The sequence below is a fragment of the Cuculus canorus genome, chromosome 12, assembly GCF_017976375.1.
Source record: "Cuculus canorus isolate bCucCan1 chromosome 12, bCucCan1.pri, whole genome shotgun sequence".
Classification (NCBI taxonomy): domain Eukaryota; kingdom Metazoa; phylum Chordata; class Aves; order Cuculiformes; family Cuculidae; genus Cuculus; species Cuculus canorus.
Window position 1 is genome coordinate 8,965,331 of NC_071412.1, and position 21,885 is coordinate 8,987,215.

Consider the following 21,885-nt stretch of genomic DNA (forward strand, 5'->3'; position numbering starts at 1 on the left):
GCCTTGCTGACTCTTGAGGAATGGCAACTGTGGGGAGCAGGGCAACTTCCCTCTCCTCCCTCCCTTTCTCCATCGGCTGTTTCCAAATTCTTAGGGATTAGCTAGCGACAGCAAGAAAAGGCACTGGCCTCACTGCTCAGCACTTAGCAGGCTGAAGAGAGGTGGCGTGCCTCAGCTCTGGGGACAACGGCTCCATTCACTGGGGAAATACCAAACCAGAATTACAAGTGCGCAAGAATAAACAAGGCTGGAGTTAATCTAAAGTTGTTTTACACTCTGTTTTATTAAAGTCAATGCACTTCCGTTGCTCTGTGCAGAGCCTAGTTCTGCTTAATTACCATGACTCAGGGAGAATTTTAATGGCATGGAGAGAGCAGCGAACAGTGGGAGGCCCTCTCCTGACCTCTAGAGGTCTGTCAGAAGAAGAAGAGGATCTGCTCCAGGTAGAAGCTCCTGGAAGCAATGGGGCAGCCCAAAAAACTGCTTCCGCTGAAGGTTTCCAGGTGCCATTCCCAACCCTCTTGCTGTACTTCCTCTGCTCCCACCTTCTCAGTAGAAGGCTGAGCTCCCTTGGGCTGGGCGGTTCACCCGGGCATTGCCTTTTGCAGCATCCTCACCACTTGCTGATGAGCTGATTGGCACAAACATGGGGAGCCGCCAGGGAGAAGTCTTGCTCAGGCTTTTCATATTGCATAGCAGCATTTATGCAGGTGTGGTTGATGTACGTGGACACTTTACTTCCCGCTTGGCTGCTGCACTTGGATCTCAGACACCGAAAACACCCTAAAGACCTTTGCCATCTCTCTACCTCCTGCAGCTCTGAGCACTGGGATCTATGAAACAGTAGTACTGTTCATATACATTTGGTGCTAAACATTTGTGGCTGCTACATCTCTGCTTTTATTATATTAGAACAACTCTTTCGCAGTCTATTGAGTCAATGAATCACAACTAGGGCACAGTTTTCCCACTGAGCTTCTTCGTAGCTTATGAAATTCAGAATGAAACAGCTAGATGGCTGAGACTGGCCTATAGCGTTTATAGACAAAATATTGGTGTCTCATTGAGGAAAATGCTGATTTAATATTTATTTTTTTCCTTTGCAATAACGTGTAACATCGGCAAACCTCATCAAACCTCAAAGCCTCAGGAAGCAGCATGGGAGAGAAAAGCATCTCTGGACGTATGCACACACATCTAGAGATGCCTATGTACAATGGGTTTTTTTTCCCTCTGTCTTTGGGATATACTGAGTGCTGAAGATATTATAGCATGGCCTGTGTATGCTGCAGTCTGGACCCAGCACAGTGTGAGGTTTTTTGTCATGCATACAAATGTTAGATTTTGAAGTTAACTATGCAGATATATAGTTTTTTATTAATAAGCTTTCAAACGATGTTATAAAAACTACTATGATAGTAACACCTATTTTACCTCTTTTGTGTTCATTTCTGTGAGCCAACCTTTTATGAAAATTCAGTATTGTATGCAACAAGCTGCACACTAAAGCAAGCAGATCACGACAACTGTACAGAGAATGCACACCATACCTAACGAATTAGTTTGGTCTAAGAAGCTCAGTTTCCAAGGACCCACGCTACCTCTCTTTTGAGCAGCATCATAAAGAGAGAGATAGAGACACAGAGAAATTGTAACACCTGGGTACTGAATACCCAACAGGATAGGAAGAAGCTATTTCTCCAAAGAGCAAGACACTGCTGGAAAATATGTCTAGGTAGTCTGGGGAAAGGTGCTCTGAAGTGCATCAGAGAAAACCTCATTCAGCACCAGGAATTCTCTCCACAAACAGCATAAAGATGAGAGGAAGACATGATGCTTTTAGTCATGCATCAATATGAATAATAACCACTGCTAATGGAAGCCTTGGAGGCTGTAACACCAAAACACACTATGTATTCATCCTTCTCCTTGAGCCTCATGAAGTAGGGATGCAGTTGGGAGACTCGCATCCTGCAACCTAAACGATTCTGTGATTGTGTGTAATTAGTACCATTTGAGTTCATGGCAATTCCTCATTTGTAGCAGCAGAGTCTAAAGCACATGAGAAGTTCAGGCAATATGAGGCATGAGATGCAAAGATAGGAGTTTCATGCTTTAGGGGTGTCAGGTACACTCATGGGTTCTCTGTATTAGATTCTCAGGAACTGGGATCTGTGTTTGCAGGCCATTTTACGAGAATGATGATTTTCTTTCCTTTGTGGATCAAAGGAGAAGCTGTTCTGACTCTGTTATGGGAGTCACTGGTATAACATGTCCTGTCTATAATCAGTACTATCTTGTACTATACTACTGTCTGGCACAATGGGATCCTCATCCATAAACTAGGTGTCCTTAGTCTAATCATATTAAAAATAATAAAAAATAATCAGTCACAGGGCTGATGCTTGGGCTAAATTCTCGCTTCGATATTGCCATCATCACTTATCTATTGACAGAATATTGGAAGAGCCCTGGCTACCTCAAGAAAACATACTTTTTCTCCTTTAAATGCCCTGAATCTCTCTTGCTCTCAATGGCTTTAAATAGTAGCTCTAAGTTCCCCAAGGTGAACTGTTGTATCTGTACTCTCTTAGCTGGATGTCTCACAGAGAAAATACAATTTCACAGTATCTGTGAAACAAATTCTACATTTAGGCCAATCAGTTCAAACATGAAGTGACTCTGCTGAGATTACACTGGACTACTTCATTCCAGTGCAGCAAAGACGGGAATCTAGCCCACGTTTCCAGAGGACCACTCTGTATTTTCACTGGTACTTCCCTTACTACAGCACTTTCGATTTCCCACGCTGTTGCTGAAATATGACCAGCTTAGAAGCATCCACAGCCTGACCCAACCTGTTGAACACACTGTAAAAATTCTGATCAGACAGAAATCAGATACAGGCTCTACAGCTCAAGAGAAATGAATGACAATGGAGAGCTCTGGCCAAAGTCATCACTAACTGTTGTTCTTCCAGGCGAAGGCTGCTTCCCATAATAAGAGCCTAAAGTAAGGAAAAGAGAATCATCTCTGGTTCCTTGATCTCAGAAGACCATTCCTCAGGTATGAAACCATATACAAGAGGGAGCTGTGAAACTGGGGATCCTGTTTAGGAATGGGTGATGTTCTCACATAACATCATCTGGGCCAGTGGCTCCTTGCTCTGCTTTGTGTACAAAGAATAAGGATTCATTCTCAATATATATATATGTATGCAAACTACACAAACATACAGTCAACTTTATATTCGGAACTGGAGCAACACATCTGAGAAGGATGCTGAAGCTGTCAAACAAGCGGACACGAGCAGTACTCCATTTGCTTACTGCTCTGCAAATCAAAGCCTTGTTCATGCAGGGCTGCTCTCGAACCCACTGTATACCCCAAGTGCTGTTGAACGCAGAGGGAGAGCTGTACTGTTGGGTGTTGGTTGGCTGGAAATGTAGAGCCCCCTGAGAGCCTTGGAGCTGCATGACTGTCCTGTGGTCAGTCCTTCATCTTCTGTCTCTCCTTCTGCCCACGAGAGGCACTCCTGGATCTCTTGGTCTAACTCAGAGAAGTCCCTTTCACCATCAGAGGAACTGTCAGTATTATAATCGATTTCTTCCACACAAGGAGGTTCATCATCAGTCTCCAGGCTGCTGTTGCTGCAGCTTCTGCAGAAAAATCAGAAGAGACACTGGTTGTCATCAAAGGAGGGAGCGTTCTCTGGGGGTAAGAGCAAGAAACAGTAGAAATGCATTTCCTGGGTTCAATCCTGGCTCTTCTAATAAGACATGAGATGGCAGTGAGCAAGATCCTGTATGTGTTTGTATCTGTTTCGCCATCTGTAATATGAAGAGTGATACTTCCCTACCTCACAGGAGAAATGATTATTGTTATCACTATTATTGCTATTGCTTATGCAGAAACTGAGTGCTTTATATACAGACACCATCATTCTTGCCTCCAGGCAAGCTGAAATATAGTAGAGGAGGAGGTATTCAGTTTCCAGAAGGTTGCTGGTTTAATCATCATCCACCTCACTGTAGTTCCACATTTAGTGTATGACCTAATTAATCCAAGTGGTTGAAGTGCTTTGGCATCTTTTCCTCCAGTTCTGTGCAATTTCAGAGCCCTGGTAACAGGAGGTGGTGCAAAAGAAAATGAAAGCTCTTGGGTCTTTGAGCGCACTGGCTCCAAGTAGGGCAGAAATACCAGGAATGCTTGTGTTTTGGAAGGAGCATGAAAAGGATTTGACAGCATGACTTCTCAAGGAAAATCTGAATGGCTGAGAAGAGACCCTAAACAGATGACACAGCTACACTATGTGGCTCCCAGAAGGGTAGGTTACACCACCTTAGCCTCCTGCCATGTACTTACAGCAATGGTCATACGCTATCTTTTATGTCCACTTTCAATGCATATCATATTAAGTTAGCTTAACGCAATATTTAGGGCAGAGTTCTAACCACTAGACCAGATGGCTCCAGGGAATAGAGTCTTTCTCCTACCTAGCTGCCTGGATCCCATTTGGCCCTTAGCCCAGGAGGGCAGCTGGGTAATTTTTTGAGATGAGAAAAAGGCCCGTGGTTCCAATGCTGCCTGGGTCAGAGTCTGGATAAATCAGGGGGACAAATACTGTGTTTTTCACCTTCAGGTCAATGTTTTCAATCAGACTCAAAGCAGGGGAACGTATTGCTTTGGGGAACTGGGAAAGGAATAATAATCTTCCGCCACTGGGCCCAAGTTTCTAATTTGTCCCAAGTTGGGAAGAATAAATGGCTTGGCAGATGGAGTATACACAGCTTTAATGTGTGGTCTGCTCATTTACATGTCAGTACCCAGACTAATCTTCCAGCTCTCAGCTGTTTCACAGCAGTGCCAGCATCCGAGGTTTCAGAACATACCAAAGGTATAAAGTATTGCTTTTGGATATATTGATCCCTTCTCTCTTCTGCACTCCAAAAAAAAGACATAAGATTTTCCTAGCTTTGAGACTCCAGATCTTAACTGTATACTCCTCTGCAAGCAGAAAACAAACAGTGTCAACCCACTTCTTCTCTGGCTGATCTCTGGCTTAGTTTACTTCAAAGGCTGAGTATAAAGTATTCTCTGAAAGCTTAATAGAGTTGTACAGCTTAAAAATAAATAAAAGAATAATTATGCACTTTTACAGTTCCTGGCTCCACTTCAGTCTGCTCAGAAATCTGGGTCAGGAAGAACTCCTACTGAAATCGAGTATGCGACATGAAACAAAACAAACAAACCAGAACAATCCTCCCAACACAAACAGCAACAAGCAGTGGTCTCTACTGAGTCTGACCAGTGGGTTATACTTCTTTTTTTTTTCTTTTCATGTGCAAACATGGTATGAATTGCCATAATACCAACTACCTGTGACAGTGTTCAAAGCTGACTAACCTCAGGGGACCTAGATATTTCATTTATAATCTCTGCTCTTGTGGCTTTGCAATCAAAAAGAACCAAAGTGTATCTACTTTCATTATTGCACTTTTATGTTTGGGAGGGGCTGCTAATGCCATTGGGACAGAGCATAGCTGCCACCCAACCAACTGATGTTTTACGGATGTAATGATTAAGTTTGCAGCCTTGGAGCTGAAGGTCAAACATTTGCATTAACAGGATAACAATTAAAAAAAAAATCCATATTATTACTTAAAGCTGGAAAAGCAAATAAGACAGGACTTTCTGATTTTTTATTTTTTTTTTGATAACTTAAATGATTTTAGGACTGGATTTCTGACTAAAAGTGGAGAGTTACTTCTAGCACAAAAGCACTTTACTATGGAAAGGAAATCTGGAAGACAACAGAGAATTAAATAGAAAACACACAGACCTGCCATTTCCTTACTCTGAAAACTGAAGAGACAGTCTTTATGAAGCAAGTATTTACACATAAAACCTTTAAAATGGATTTCAAAAGCTTTCCTTTTCAAGATGGGTGTTGTCATGTTGCCTACACACACATTACACAAAACACTGAGAATAGCAATTCAATACTTGAGCAGATTTCCCCACAACTGAAGATGTGCCCAGACCATGTTTAGAGGTCACGAAAGACGACTTTCTTCCTAGTTTGTTCTGCCCTTTTCTCCTATGCTGTGACAGTGAATGAGCAAGCCAATTAGCGGTGACTTTAGTAGTGTTTTCTCCAATATGGGCTGATATGGATCGATGGCACCACCACAAATCACATAATCAACTACCAAACAGTAAATAGATGGTACCAATTTCCTCTCACTGCCAATCCAGGCTGTAATCACGCTGGTGACTTAAAACTTGAAAGTCTCTTTATCACACTACCTAACTCTACAAACCAACCACTTTTTGCTACTATGTGAAGTCTTCCAGCCCAATAACTTGCTTTCTGCTGCAAGAACATTTAAAACACATAATAAAGCAATAGAAATAGGCTGGTTCAAACTAGGAGGTTAGAGATTATTCTGGAAGAGGACTGGTGGCAACATGCAGCATGCAGGACAGCCAGGTAGTCCCACTAATGAAACTGCCAACATCATTACATACTGCTCCTCCACATCAAGACCATCAGCTCGTTTGGGAAAGGATGCAAATGTTGAAACACAGTAATGAGCAGAAATGCCAACCTCTAAATTATTGTGTATCATTGCAGAGGGTGTGGCTTGCTTTTTTTTCCAACAAAGAATTGTGGGTTCTTGTCAGGGAAGGATCTTGTTTATTTTTTTAATCTGGCTCTGAAAAGCTGCAAAAGAATTCTCCCCTCTCCCCCCAAAAACAACAAGAAAAAGAAAAAAAAACCAGGAGAGATGAAACAGATTTACCAAAGAATAATGATGTTGTCTTATAGAAGATAAACAATGAGAAAAACCAATGACATTACATTAGAGAGCTCCAAGACAAATATAGTCTATGAATACCACTGAACGTGAACACGGTACAGAAGAGGGGGAGGGTAGGCTGGTAATATATCTACAACCAACAATCCCCCCAGCTATCACAATAAAACATGTACGCATGTTGCTTGATCTACTAATTCAAAACCTGTAGCCTTGTAGCCCTCATCTATTCCAGCTGATGGAAGCCACAACAGCAATTTGCAACTTTATGATGCAATAAATAGAATTTCTTTGTTTTGATTTTTAATTTGCATATTTATTGAGATATGACTTGATCTTAATTAGTTCTCCTTTTCTATGTGGGTGTGGGTGTTTGTTTACTCGGTTTTGAACACAAACAAGCGTTGGTATTCTGTAAAATAATTCTGTCTTTTTGCTGACTTAACACAAGAAGAAGAAAGGCGCCTAGTCTCTCCTTACATGTCAGCATAACTATAACTTTCTGGTATGACTGGAAAACACTTCTTTTAGGTATTTCCTGCAAAGCTCCCATTCTAAGTCAGCCTACCTATCAGGTCACATCTGGACAGAAGCTTTGCAAGTCAGTTGTCCTACTGAACTGCATATAAGAAAAGACAGTCTATAGTTGTGGTTGATAAACTGTAGCTACAAGCTGTACATGGGGATGACTGACAATCTCTCTTCCATACATAATTCTCCTTCACTTGTACATACACTGCCAGGTCATGGAGAAAATCCAGGGATTTCCTAACTAATTTCTTGAGATTTTTCACTCACATTTTGCTTCTGTGGCTGGTTGCATATGAGGACAGGCTGAGAGAGTTGGCCTTGCTCATCTTGGATCTTATAGCAACCTTCCAGTACCTGAAGGGGCTACAGGGAAGCTGGGAAGGGGCTATTCATAAAGGCTTGTGGGGGTAGGATGAGGAGGAATGGGTATAAACTGGAGAAGGGCGCATGTAGACTGGACATTAGGAAGAATTTCTTCACCATGAGAGTGGTGAGACACTGGCACAGGTTGCCCAGGGAAGTTGTTGCTGCCCTGTCCCTGGAGGTGTTCAAGGCCAGGTTGGATGGGGCATTGGGCAGCCTAATCCAGTGGGATGTTCCTGCCCATGGCAGGGGAGTTAGCACTAGATGATCTTTGAGGTCCCTTCCAAAGCAAACTATTCTATGATTCTATGATTCTATGACTCTATGATTCTATGTTTATCGTGCTGACTGACTCAAACTAGAATGTGTTTATTTTTCTTGCTGTAAAGGACAGGCGCTGACAACTGTCCCTTTTAGAGAATCTGTGGCTATTATGTAGGGTTGCTGACCTTCACTTGACAAACCTCCCTGTAGCAGTGTGTTAGAGAAGGAAATGGAACATTTACTTATTTTTCATGTTGCTCCTCTCACTCTTGTGAAATTTGCTGCAATTTTGCCAGAACGAGGCTAGGAAGTGAGTAGTTAAATGCTTTACACAAAAAGGAGGAAAAAGCTAAGTCTGGGGAGTACTGTTGGTTGTGGACCTATCAATGACTCCCTGTGAAGAATGTATCAACAAACCAGCAAACACATCTTCATCTTCTCCCTGCGGTGAAAAATAACATGCCAGTAGCTGCATAATCACCACCTCTGTGACCCTGTTTTCTCCTTTCCCTAAATCTTCCCTCCACTGTGATATATCCCAATCCTTTGGAGGCTGCCCAGTGCAGAGATATGGCTGTGTATAAAGAGCCAAGCATGTCTCTAATACAGTTCATAGACTGAATAAGGCAGGAAATGGCTTTCTTGACTTTTTTCAAGATATCAGAAATTTCCCTGTGAGAAAACAGAAAAATTATTTACGTTTGAGCTAAACAGGTCAAGTTCTTGGCAATTACTGCATTCACCTGAAATAAGCAGGGATTGCTTCACCCTCAAGCAGGGATTGGAGACCCTAGCAAGTTCCCTGACCACAATCATCACCTGTGCAGAAGGGGAATCTCTCATTCTTTTCCAATAAGGTTTTATCAGTTGTATCAACAGCTACATAAGTGGTGGCAATTATGCAGCTTTTAAATATGTTGCCCTCTCTCCTTTGAACAGGGCTTGCCTTGCCCTTCTTTTCTTTGACATTAAAATTCCACCTACACTGCCAAATTTAAAAGGTTGTGTGGTCTTGCACAATTTTGCTTTTGAGGAATTCATATGTTTTATTAAAAGTATTTTACAGGAACACTGCTTCTGAAGTCTTGTAATGAATATGAAATGAATTTTAAGTAGACACATTTGCAGCTATCCTAGAATACAATTCTGCCTTTACTATCTTTGTAAAGTAGTATTTTAAGATGTAAACAAAACTGCTATGACACTTTTAGTTAATTGTACCTGTAAGAAATATACTACAACAAGATGACAATGAAGAAGGGCTTTAGTCCGCCTTTAGTGTCTTGATTCACTTGCTGCAAGATGTGGTACACAACTTGTAATGACATTCCAATTTGATCACTGTAATTCAGAAGCTCCCCAGACAGTAGCCTGGCTTCCCCTCCTGCCTGAGAAAAGCCAGACAAGGCTCCATTTAGTCCCTGACTTCACCAAGAGAGGGAATCAGCTATGCACTGATGCTAGATGGCTCCAGCTTAAAGAACTATTGCGTTCACCTCCTTTGTTGCTACACAGTAAACAATAATGATATGAACTTTATAGGTTCCCATGTGATTTTTCTTTCCAAAGACTCTTTGCCAAGGACTTTTACATCTTACATCTCCTGAGAAAATGTGTGCTAAGCCCTAGCCAATGCCAGGTGCCTTGGCATTCAGCCCACCATGGCCCATCCTTTAATGAACAATATGAACATAATTAAACACTGCCTTGAATTCTGTTTACTATGGCTAAGAGATGTTTGGTCTCCTTTTGAGTGTAGATTGTTGGTTTTCTTTTTCCCCCTGATGCAAATGACCATAAGAAAGGTGTAATTCATTGCTAAGGCTTGTACTAATTAGTTTTTCTGGAGTTCCCAGGGTAATTGTAGGCTGTAATATTTATATTTGATTTGCCCAGATTAAAAATGGATGTCCGGTGCACCAGTTAGATAAGTAAGGAGCATGTGGGGCTTCATCATTTAGAAAGGAAGACAATTTATAAATAAAGGGAAAGCATGAAGAGCAAGAAGCAGGCTGACTCCTGGCCAATACTGTCCCCTAATGTTCATTCAAACTTGCAACAATTTAGCCCTGGACAGCATTTTACTTCCATCTAGCAGAAACTCTCTTAGTCTTTAAGCAATAACTTGTTTTCATTCTCCTTATCGGTGAAGACTGCTTTAAGAGCAGAGGAGCTGTTGAGTAAACACCTCTCATTACATATGGCTGGGAAATTGAAAAGCCTTGTGTGAATATGAAGAACTGCACTGAATTGAATTACACGTCACTAGTACGGCTTTGATCCTTCTGTGAAAGATGAATCTATATAGAGGACAAGCAGGCTTTTTTTTCCCCCCCATTTGAAGGGTACTAGCTTGACATTACATGAGGTTCCTAGATTCCAGATACCTCAGTTCAAATCCAGGCTCATTTCTAATGCCAACCAATAAAATTCATTTGGTCCTGTCTTTAGACTGGTGGGATGGAAAAGCTAGTGAGAAACCAAAGCCTGTGGGTTCAGTTTTATGAAGAATCATTAATTTCTTCCTAATGGTGAAGCTTTCTATTTATCACTGCAGTGTTAACATTGCATCTTTAGTATTCTTATAGCTGTAGGCTTGTAAGCATTAATAAAACCCATTGACTTGAACAAATACAAGTTAGTCACAAAATGAAGCTATGACATTGTTGCAGACCCCAGATAAACACAGGAAATAAAAGATGGGTGACATGAAATAGATGGGATAATATCCATCCACCACGCAGCACTGTAAGTGTCTTGGATTTCACTTCGACTTTAAGAATAAAAAGAAATACTTCCAAATCAGATAGCATTTTGCCTTTCTATAGCTTAAGCTTTCTGAGAAATATGAGCAGTCAAGTCCTCCTGTATGGGAAGGTATTTAGTAAAACTATTGGAACTCATTAGGACGCCGAATAATGAAAGAGTTGCTGAAAAATATGATATTGAAAGTGTTTGGGAGCTTTTCTCATAGGGTCTTTACTTCAAAAAAATTCTTCTCAAAATGATAATGATGTTATTGATGATACTTAGCAGTCCAGCCACAGTAATACAGGAAGATTATTGGAATCCTTGAACTGATTTTGGGTGCTTTCAGTAATTGAGGCATTAACACTGTAGAGAGGAAAGAAATGCGGTAAGATTTTGGTTTAGATGCTGAAAAACTTGTACTGATAAGGATAAAAATTGTAAAGGCATGTAGGTTCTCCTGGGTTCTTGTTTCTCTTGGTGCTGTTTTAAAAAATTCTACTGACATCATCCAAGTTTTGTAATTGGGTCTATATATTTAATTACAAAGGTCCGAGTTCCATATGTATGTCTATCCCTTAGTTTTCTCTAAGCAACTTAAAAGATTTGAGGTTTTTGAAAGTAAAATATTTTAAGATGGTCAAGACATGTCTAGGCTGTGCTTTAGTTACACATCTGTTTAATGTACAGGGCATGCAAATATTTGCTTGCACGTCACATTACAGACAGACATCTAACTACCTGACTTAACTAATAAATGCTGTAAATGACTAAGCACCAGCCAGTGTAGCCCTTGGAGGTGAAAACAACCTCCTGGTTTCTAGTTTTTCTTCCTGCAAATCTGTTATTAGCTGATGTCTGCTCTGAGATTTCAGACAATCTATCTGTCTATAACAGATGTGTATATATGTGTGTATATATGTAAAAATGCAAATATGTCTATACAAGAACATATCCTTATCCATGACTTTACAGCAAAGGTTAAGAATTTAGAACAGAAATATGGACACATTCCCATTCCACATAAACTTGACACATTCTTGTATCTTTTAAAGTAAGGAATGACTATTTTAGAAACCCTTCTGCATGGTTTTCCTTTCTTTCGCAATCACGTGTCCTCAAATGGATAAACTTGACTAAAAGTGTTGAGCTCTGGTAAAAAGAATTATTCTTGTTCTGGAGTGTCCAGAGAGGGGAAAGGGTATGGCACTATGTGGTGAATCAACAGCTGTTTTACCACTGGATTCTGCTTTTCAGGAAAGCCTTCAGGCACATCTCAGCTTAAGGGTCACAAAAACCAGTTTCTGGAGCATACTGAAAACAATGAATTTAAGGCCAACATGGTGCCAAAGCTCTGAAGCCTGAGAGGTTCCAGCTGATGGACACCAGTTCACATGGCCTCTGCTCAAAGTGACTTCATCTCTACAAGATCCTATGTTATAAAAGATTTATTGAAATGAATCCAATACAAATCTGCAAAACCAGAATCCTCCAGAATCTCATTCCAAGGATGTTCATAATAACTGATCTGAGAAGCTTCCTATAGTGTAAATAGTTGTGAGAGTAATACATAACTTTCACTCTCCCATCCTTCCCTGTGGATAATAAGTATGGTTAGTCAATATCATAATTAGAGAAGGGAGAGAAACTCCTTGTGTGTGTGTACTCACAAGAATAAAAGGCAAAGAAAGCAAGGTCAAAGAAATCTATCTTGCTTTTAAAGCAATTGAAGCAGGGTTTATAGCAGAAACATCTGATGGAGTATGTGTGATCATAGATAGCTGATAATAGATCCAGGTTAAAACTTCAGCCTTTGCCCTCATCCTAAATCTTTTCTCAGACATAATGAGATTCAGATAAAACAAATCTGAACACTCACATTCAATATATTTCAAAACATTCTGATCAATTATGTTTTTAACACCATATGGAGCCAACTAAAAAACCTTGTTTAACCTCACTCATTACACAGCTGATTTGCATATGCTTTGGACTCCATTAAGGACAACAAAAAATGTCAGCTCCAGCATATAAGTGGCAACTCTTGCTAATTCCTTGATCTTGCCAAAGCCCTGCCAGATGTTTCATGAAGAATAGCAAATATTTCATTATGCTCTCCCTGCCTTCTAAAATTTGTCTGTCAGAAATTGCAAGGATGAATTTTAGTGGTTTAGTACACAAGAAAAAAAACAGACATGGAGGGCTGACACAAACATAAAGCACCATCTCCACTGTGCTTCAGAACTCAAACAGAGTTTAAAGGGATTCTTCATGCCAAAGGGAAGAGGAAAAACAACAACCATTTGCTATGATCTGATGGGACAGGTTTGCCTTGCAAAAAGAACATTCTAAAGCACATATAGAAGTTGCCATTGCTGTTTGTTGTACAATAGATTTCCTAATACTTTTCTGTGTTCCTGTTGTAGATATTTAATCCTGTTTCAGCTGTATATCAGCGAGATGCTGTTTTCGAATGAATCCATTTGTAGCTTGTAGCATCTATCAGTTCCCAGCAGGGAACAATTTTTTAAATTGCTGTTAACGTAACTATTTCCTGAATATTTATAAAAGTCAATTTTCAGATACCTGCTAAAGCATTCTATGTGTTTTACCTGAAATCACATTTTCTTACTTCTGTGTGTGAATTTGTATGTATATATTTATATATGCATATATAAATTCCCACTAAAATTCTTAACAGAATGCTAACACGTCACATAAGCAAGCATATTCTGAATGAAAGCTGAAGCAACATATACTGACAAAAGTATTCATTTAATCAAAACAAGGTGTATTTGGATGGATGGGACAAATTAGAGCACAGCTTACAGAGCAGTGAAACAATCGCTTCATAGAGAAATACCCTGAGCATTTAACATCGCTCTCTGTTTTACAACCAAAAATGATAAAAGGTCAGTTCTTGTGTGCACAGTAAATAACTGAGAAGGTATGTCAGACTGTGCATCAAGGGAAAATTGAATCATGAGGTTAAAGCACTTGTGTTTGAAAGATATGGATTCTACACTCAGTGGGCTTGCAGTCACTTTGAGTGAACTGCTTTTCTGCCTTTGCACCAATGCCCCAAGAACATGGACACAGAATGCTCCATCATTCCACCTGTCTGGCAAGCGTACGGCATGGTGGCAGAGACAGCATGTATCTGAAGCCCTCCATCACCTGTCTAGTCTGAATGAGAGTGCAAAGCTTTCTAATTGCCTCCTCTATTTAATTGCCTTTCTCTCTACTGAAAGCAGCAAGAACACAGGTGCTTAATAATCTTTGTGGGTCTCGTCCAAACCTTCCTCTCGGCAAACCAAGATTTCAGTAAAGAAAATAGCGAGTTCCCAGACCCATTAGGGAAAGAAGTGAATGTTCAGGATTCTGCCAGACAGGAATGTAGAGTTTAGCTGGAGGAATGATGGGGACGTTGGACTCCCGCTGGCATCAGAGGTGCTCAGTAATACCAAGGATTATCTGCCAGGTCATATTTCAAAGGGAAACATTGTAATTCTTGCAGTACTGAAAAAAACTGAAGCCATAAAAGCAAGCGGAGATTATTCAGATGGGAAAGAAACTGTCATGAACTGTTGGATTTTCTGTACCTAGTCTGGCCTCTGATTTTAAACCATCCATCTATCCTGTCTAGCAGAAAAAGCCAGCCATCCAGCCTGAGGAAGCAAAGGATGAGGACTTGTGTGTGCTGGTTCCACTGGACCTGAAAACCTCATTAGTCAGGGAATCTGATAGTTCCTGGCATTTGCCTTTGTATTTTTGTTTTCCTAGCTCCTCATTTTGTCTCTTTGCTTCAGGAAGCTGCTTATTGCACCAAAATAAAGTGACATCTGCTCTTCTCATGTTGGATTCTGTCTTCCAGGAACTGAAACACCAGGAAAAGACCAGATCATGAGCTGTTCTGGTGAGAGAATTGTCCCCTAGGGCATTGAAAAAGCCCAGAAAAATTATATTTGCCAGTACAAACAGCACAAATCCAAGTACTAGAATGTACTTACACACTTCAGAAAGGCAATGCATTTGGGAAGGTTACATTCACGAATGAAGACAGGGTTCCTGACTGCTGTGCACTCTGATATAATCTCTTTTCCTGTTCCTTCTTCATCAAATCGTGATGTCATCATTTTCTCTACAGATCTTTTTGCTGCACTTATGCTATACAAAGGTACTCCTGCAATAACATTTCTACCACAAGTAACACAGCCTCTCAAAACCACTCTGTACGCTGCCTAAGAACCCAGGCTCTATGAAAGGCAGAGATAATAGGATGGTAAGGCAGGTACAGCCAAGTCAGAGTGCCACTGACTCTAGCCTGTGTTTACCAGGCTTATGCTGGACCTTCTCTTTTTCTGCACAGCCAACCTGCAGATAAACTGTGTCAGATTTAATGGTGCATGAGACAGGCAATTCAGTATCAAGGAGAAAAAAAAGCATCTCTGAGGCAAGATGGGTTATCAGCTTAGCTCTAAAAGCAGTCTATCAAGAAACACTGCCAAGGTGATTTCAGAAATCTATAATTCAGATGTTACCTTAAGCCTAAAACTTTGTTTGAAAACTTCACACTTCTCACAAGTAGCCTAGTAAAGCCTGGGAGTATCAGACCAGGTATCAGTCCAAATGACAAAGTAATACACTTCGTGTATACGAAGTGCTGTACACATGAAAGGTACAGGAAGGATAGCAACATTATACAGTTTTATCCTGCAAGGAATCAGAACTGTTATTACACAGCAGTTTTCTCAGGGCTATTACACTCTATTGCGTATCCACCAATCAGCTTACTTTTCCAGGCTTCCCAACAATATGAATCACTTTTAAATAACAATGCACTTACTTTACATACAAGCTTTGCAGCCTGAAACACCCCATACTGCTTTCTGAAAGTGAGAAAAGCAGCCTGATGATTTATCAGGGGAAAGTCTGCTGATGTGCATAGAGCTGCACAGGCATGGCCAGGCTGAGAAGCTGAACTCTTGAATAGCATCATTTCCCCACTAATTTTGCAGTCATTTCTGAGGCACGGAGCAACATTGCCTTAAATCTTGTTTCTAGAACGGGAAGAAAAGAATTCCAAATTTAGTGAAGAGCCAGAGGAGAAATTTTAAGGAATGCAAGATATAAGAAATATGGCATATGGTGTCTTTCATCTCAGCCTTACACACTTACTCCATGGATGGGCACTATGGCACAGCACGGTGCAAACTGCAGGCATGGCTGGAGGAGCAGTGCCTGCTTGTGTAGTCCTGGGAAAGCATAGGACTTGGGAAGTGGCAAAGCAAGGTCAGAGAGGCTGTATATACTGATCCTGAGTATCCCTTAGGCAGCCGTTTATAGCCATGCAGCTAGCAACAGGTCTCAATGAAAGATTGCACGGATCCTGCTGTATTGCACTTGTATTTACTGTAACTGTCTTCTACAAATTTAGAAAAAAAAACCAAAAACCAAACAGAATTGAACGTATTCACACAGTTAGGATCATATTAACCTAAGCTGCTGAGGGTGAATTCATGAAGTAAAATGGGTAAAGCTCATGTCCAAAAATCTGTCATGACAGAGGTGCAAAACCAGGCGTCACAAAACAATAGCTCTAGTTTCAGAGATGCTTCCTTCCCCCTTCTCATGTTGTTCTAGACATTTCCAATGCAAGAGAAGTCCACAGGGACAATCAAGGACAAAGAAAATATTCTGAGTTGTCTATTCCCTTGCTGCTTTCAAGGTTTGCCCCCTCAGAAGCTTGGCCTACCCTTCTCCCACACTACTCCCTGTAGTCAGGAAATGCCTAACATTTCACTTCTTACAGAGGATGTCCTCTGAGATGGATTAACCTAACACTCCTTAAACTCAGACCTATCAATTTCCTCTGTTGGAGACTTTGGATTTAGATATCTTTGCTTTACTGGAAAATATCCACTGATAACAAGCAATTATTATTACAAGATATATCCTTGGAGATAGAAACTGACTACTAGGAAAGACTGAAATGAAAGGGAGAGAGAAAAACCAAAAATATTACTCTCACTTAACCTGACAGGATTTTAATCACTTTCCCAGTGTGCCATATCAAAGAGCCCTTGGACAACTTCCTGAACAAGACTCAGTTAACACCTACCATGTAAAGAACCTGATCCTCTCACAATGATATTAAGTGTCATTACTGGAAATAGATGGTAGAGTTCAATGCTAATTTCAATTTTAATTTGGTGTTTGAAGTCATTGAAATATATATAATCTCCTCTTCCTTCCATGAACTAGTATTTGGGCCTGGAAGGCAGCATCCCTATCAAGCTAAAAGGCAGTTTATGCAGTTCTTTCTGGGCAGCTTTATGAATGTGCACTAGATCAAATGATTTATAAAATGTATACCTAATATAATGTTTGTGATAGAAAGAATTGAAATCAAACGCTCTGTGGGAAGGATGGTTTTAAAGCATTAACTGTAGTAGGGAGGAGGTGCAGTATAAGAAGAACTGAGATTAATGTGCTTGTCTTTCTGTTGCTGTGGACCTACATACCCGGCATGTACAGGTCACACAGAGAATGAACTGAGCAAACCAACTCTGGCATCTGCCAGCTTGACTTTGAGGTGTATCACAAAGTTCCAGAGGGTTCAGAGCACAGGCTGACTGTACTGACAGTAAGCAGGAGCCCGGAGAATGCCTTCCAGGGCTCTAAGAAGGAACTTGCCTGCTTCAAGGGCACTGTAAAAACAATTATTAAGCAGAGACTAATAGTCCCCAAATGAGCATATCTCAGAAGCTGAGTAGTCAAGAAAGGAAATATTCTGGGTAGAAATGTTGTTGTGGAGGTGAAGAAACAGTAGCTGGTACAGAAGTTCATTCAGTGGGAATTTCAAAAATCTCAGTCTAGAGCACAACAATGAAATGGGCCCTCTGTAGGGCTCAGGAGAGTTCTGAGACAGGACAGACACAGTCAAAGTGGAAAGATATAAAGTCCAGAAGTACATTCACTCCTCAGATGCCCTGACACCTGGCAGTCCTCACAACTGCTGACTAGAGGAACCACAACAGGATCTGTCTCCTTGGAAAGGCTCAATAAGGGCAGCATTTGCTATGCATAGGAGTAAGCCTGACAGCCGCAGTAGGAAGAGGTGTCTATGATGATGAGAACTCTCTCCCAACGCCTGTTACAGGAGAACAGGATGTTCTGCACTGCTTCCATTCTGTAGCACGACTTCCAAACGCTTGCTGAGGTGAATAAGGTAGCTGAGGAGAGCTGGGAATGGGGCTTTCTACAGGGTGCTTGTAGGGTTAGCACAGCAGGATGGATAAGTCCATGATGTCAGGCTTGGGCCAGTACAGTGTAGCGATGGAAATAAGTTTGAAATGTGTCATCCATTAGTAAGCCCTGATACAAGCTCAGAATCTCATACTCGGATTGTGGCCTATTTCCAGTCCTGAAATCCAAACATTGTATTTTCCCATTTATTTATCCAGTGTTGCTTCAGCACTTAATTGTTTTCTTGCTAGTCTAGCCTTTTCTGCCACGCTGCTGCCAGGTCATCAACGATGCATCCATCAGGGTGAAATGAGCTTTGAATCAGGTGATAAATTGCTGGTTTTGCCGCAGCTGCTAACATCTCTTAAATATTTAAACAGTATGATCATACACATATCCTGTATCTCCTTGGTTATGTTTATTTTGGCTGAGGTTCTAGGTAGTTTCTTAGATGTGTGTGTCAGATATTCATAGATGGCAGTCTACTGAAATATCTTTCTGTAGTATCTCTTTATAGAATTTATTTATCAACAGAATCAATCTTTATGTGCCTAGGTGTAGCATTACTTGTTGCCTTATCCATTTTTCCCAGTGTCTGTCTATCTAACAACATTCCTCTTCTTGCAACATCTATTCACAGTATGTCTGTCCAAGGTATCTTCCCATGTGTACTCACAGTATCCATCTCTTTAATTTTAACTATATATCCACTCCATCTAATGCTTGTCATCCATCTGAAGCACTTGCTGTATCTCTCCACATCATCTCTTTATCTAGTAAATGGTATCTGTCTCTCCACAGTGACTCTCTATCCCTTTCTCTCAGTCACACAGAGCACCAGAATGTAATTATGGATTTTGGACCAGAACCATAGTTTCCTTTTTTTTTTTTTCCCCAAATGGTGTTCACAAATCACTGATTACTTTATTTGTTTTGACAGAAATACTAGATGTGAGAAATGAACTCTGGAAGGCTACAAGTACCTTTGGGTCAAAGACTTTTACCCAAGCTTACTTGCTTCCCTGCTGTGTGTGAACTGTTCACTGCTGCGAGGGCAGGGAGCTGCACTAAGCTGCTGTTATCTGAGAAATTCTTCTTCAAATAAAGATGCTGCAGTGTCTATTGCCTCCCTTCTTCACTCCTCCTTTCCCTCTCCTGTTCCATTTTTCTTCTACCATCTTTTCTCTCTTCCCTCTTCCAATGCTTTGCACCTGTTTCTCTAAATTTGCCCCTTCCCTTCTTTTGCTATCTTGGCATTCTCTGGATAACAAGTTAAAGTCCCTCCCTATTAAAAATTCACCATGAAATAAATATTAAAGCAGGGGGGAAAATCCATTTGGCTCTGCATGATTTATTGTGATCTGCAACACAGGCGCAGCACAAAGGGTTGGATTTCACAGACTATTTACCTGCTTCACAGGGGCATGGATGACTCGATGACCCTCAGCTCTTGGAAAGCCTACTATGTGGAGCAATCTCCTCTCCACCAAGAACACCCGTCTGAATGAGATGCCAAGGGATGTGCTCTCAGGGCCAGGAGAAGGACAGTAAAATCTAAGACCGCATCTTAATTTTTTTCTTCCTACTTTTTTCTCATCCGGATGAATTGTGACAAGAACAGTACAAAAGATGGCCACGTGCCCTGGAAGTGACCAGAGAGTCTGCTAAAATGTCAGGAACATCTGAGAGAAAGGAGAGGGGACAACAAAAACCCAAACAATAAAAAAATATAGAAAGAAAAAGAAAGGAAAGAAAGAAAGGAAAGAAAGGAAGGAAAGAAAGGAAGGAAAGGAAGGAAGGAAGGAAGGAAGGAAGGAAGGAAGGAAGGAAGAAAGAAAGAAAGAAAGAAAGAAAGAAAGAAAGAAAGAAAGAAAGAAAGAAAGAAAGAAAGAAAGAAAGAAAGAAAGAAAGAAAGAAAGAAAGAAAAGCAAACTATAACAGAAAAGGAGTGAGGGAAATCTTCTATGTCTTTGGTTTTGGCTTCCTGAGCAGACTCCAGCAGTTCATAATTTTCCTTCAGGCAGGGCCAGTATGGTTCAATGGCAGAATAAAATATGCAGTAATTAATGAACAGCTTCACAGTTTTATGGATAGATTTAATTCTTTCCCTATTTGAGAGCTGCTGGAAAAAAGACTGAGACAGATGAAAAGTAAAGCAATATGAATTAACTGGTGTTGATACGGAAGGAGCAAATGATATTTTCACTGGTCAGCAAACTTGCTAAGAGTTTATGGACTTCAGAGGAGAACTAGATTTCACCTGAAGAATAGAGAACTTATGGAGACCTTCGGCAGAACTGCTCAAAAGCAGGGACAAGAGAGCCCTAAATGGGGGCAAAAATGTTTCGGCCACAGTGGTAGCTGTCAACTGAGGCAGTTGTAGAAATTTGAATTGCCTACCAAGGGTTGGACACCACTCCTCTGTACTAAAATGCCCGGTACCCCTCAGAATTTGTCCTATCTGTCTTGGCATGGGCTTGTAAGATTCCCTAAGTGTTCAGCGTGATATTAGTATTTAGATATGTGATATGTACTTCACAGAGGAAAGTGAAAATGCTCAAGTTTATTTCAATTCAAAGCAATATACAGACAATAGGAAGAGAGACTCGAGTTGCAGACCAGAAAGGAATATTTGAAACTCTGCTCTTGCAGAGACTCTTATGGCAGCCTGACCAGCAGCGTGACGTGTTTTTGGCAAACTGCTGTACGTATTTCCCCTCCCACCACAGTCTGCCATGTCTGGGTAGACCACCAGCTATGACTACTATGCTGTACCTCAGTTTGTTCATGGTGAAGGATGGGAATAACTGTGCTCTCAGGAGTGGGCATCAGCCATGTGATGCCTACCTTTTAGCGAAGAAGGTGAGAAAAGGCAATGTAGCCCTGAGATGAGAAGACAGAAGAATAATCTATAATTCCCCTTTCCTATTCTGGTTTGGACTACTTAATAGTGTTTAAAACATGCAACGTCCATGAAAGAGACGAGTGTTATGATAGTTAGAGTGGGGAAAGTTTTCGTGTAGGAACAAGCCATGAACATATCAATAGGTCCACAGGAGATATGTGGTGTTAGTGTTTATCTCCTAAAGAAGTAAGCTACTGCTGTGCCCAGACTAGTAGCAAGGGACATAGAAAGGAGCAGCAGTGGAAGAGAGAAAATGGTGAAGGATGAGATTGGGGGTCAGTGACTCAACAAGTTTTGCTCAAATGTCTCTCCTCATGTTCACCTGGATCATGGAGTGAAGACAAAGTATGTACTGATTGGAACAGGATGTGGAGGCACTCCAAAGGTAGATCAGAAAGAGAATCCATCTTGTCTGATTGGGCTATATAATTTACTCATTGTGAACAGATGGGTTATGAGGTCTGCCATCAGTGATGAATTATATTCATGATAAGTCATTCCCAGCTAATGAGGATCCATTATCATTAGCTGCTAAGAAAGAATAACGGCTTGCCAGGACAGACTAGGAGTTTCACAATTTCCAGGGAGAAAATTCTGGGCTGGTAGCCACCTGGCAGCTGAATTTTCAGGAAACTGAAAACTTTCCAAGATGGATACCTTCTGTTTACTTCAAGCCTTGGCTTTTAATTTCCTTGGGCAAGTTCAGGAGAGGGAAAGTAAGAGGAGGTGGAGGAGGAGGAAGCGAAGGAAAACAGTAGTAACCATATCTGATAAGACTGTGATTAAATCAAGGTCTCACTCTAATTACAGTGCATTTAAATAAACTTTGCCTAGTAAGTAATTGTAATTAAACTGCAATTAAACATGTATTTATATCACCATTTCCTCCTCTGCACAGCTGTCTGTTTCCATCTCCTGTTGTTGCTGTCTACCTGCCAAAACTTCTGAATTTAGTGCAAGGGACTTTAGATTTCCTTGGACTTCCCAGATATGTTGTGGGGGGTG

General features: G+C 40.9%; 1 protein-coding gene across 3 annotated transcripts in view; it reads right to left on the reverse strand.

Annotated features, from left to right (window-relative positions):
* Positions 1–262: 262 nt before the first annotated feature.
* Positions 263–21,885, reverse strand: part of AGBL1 (AGBL carboxypeptidase 1) — a 285,385-nt gene continuing 263,762 nt past the window's right edge. For all 3 annotated transcript variants that reach the window (XM_054077987.1, XM_054077988.1, XM_054077986.1), the window contains exon 23: positions 263–3,659. In XM_054077987.1, the coding sequence (XP_053933962.1) occupies positions 3,353–3,659 (307 nt within the window). In that variant the 3' untranslated portion in view covers positions 263–3,352. The remainder of the gene's footprint in view (positions 3,660–21,885) is intronic.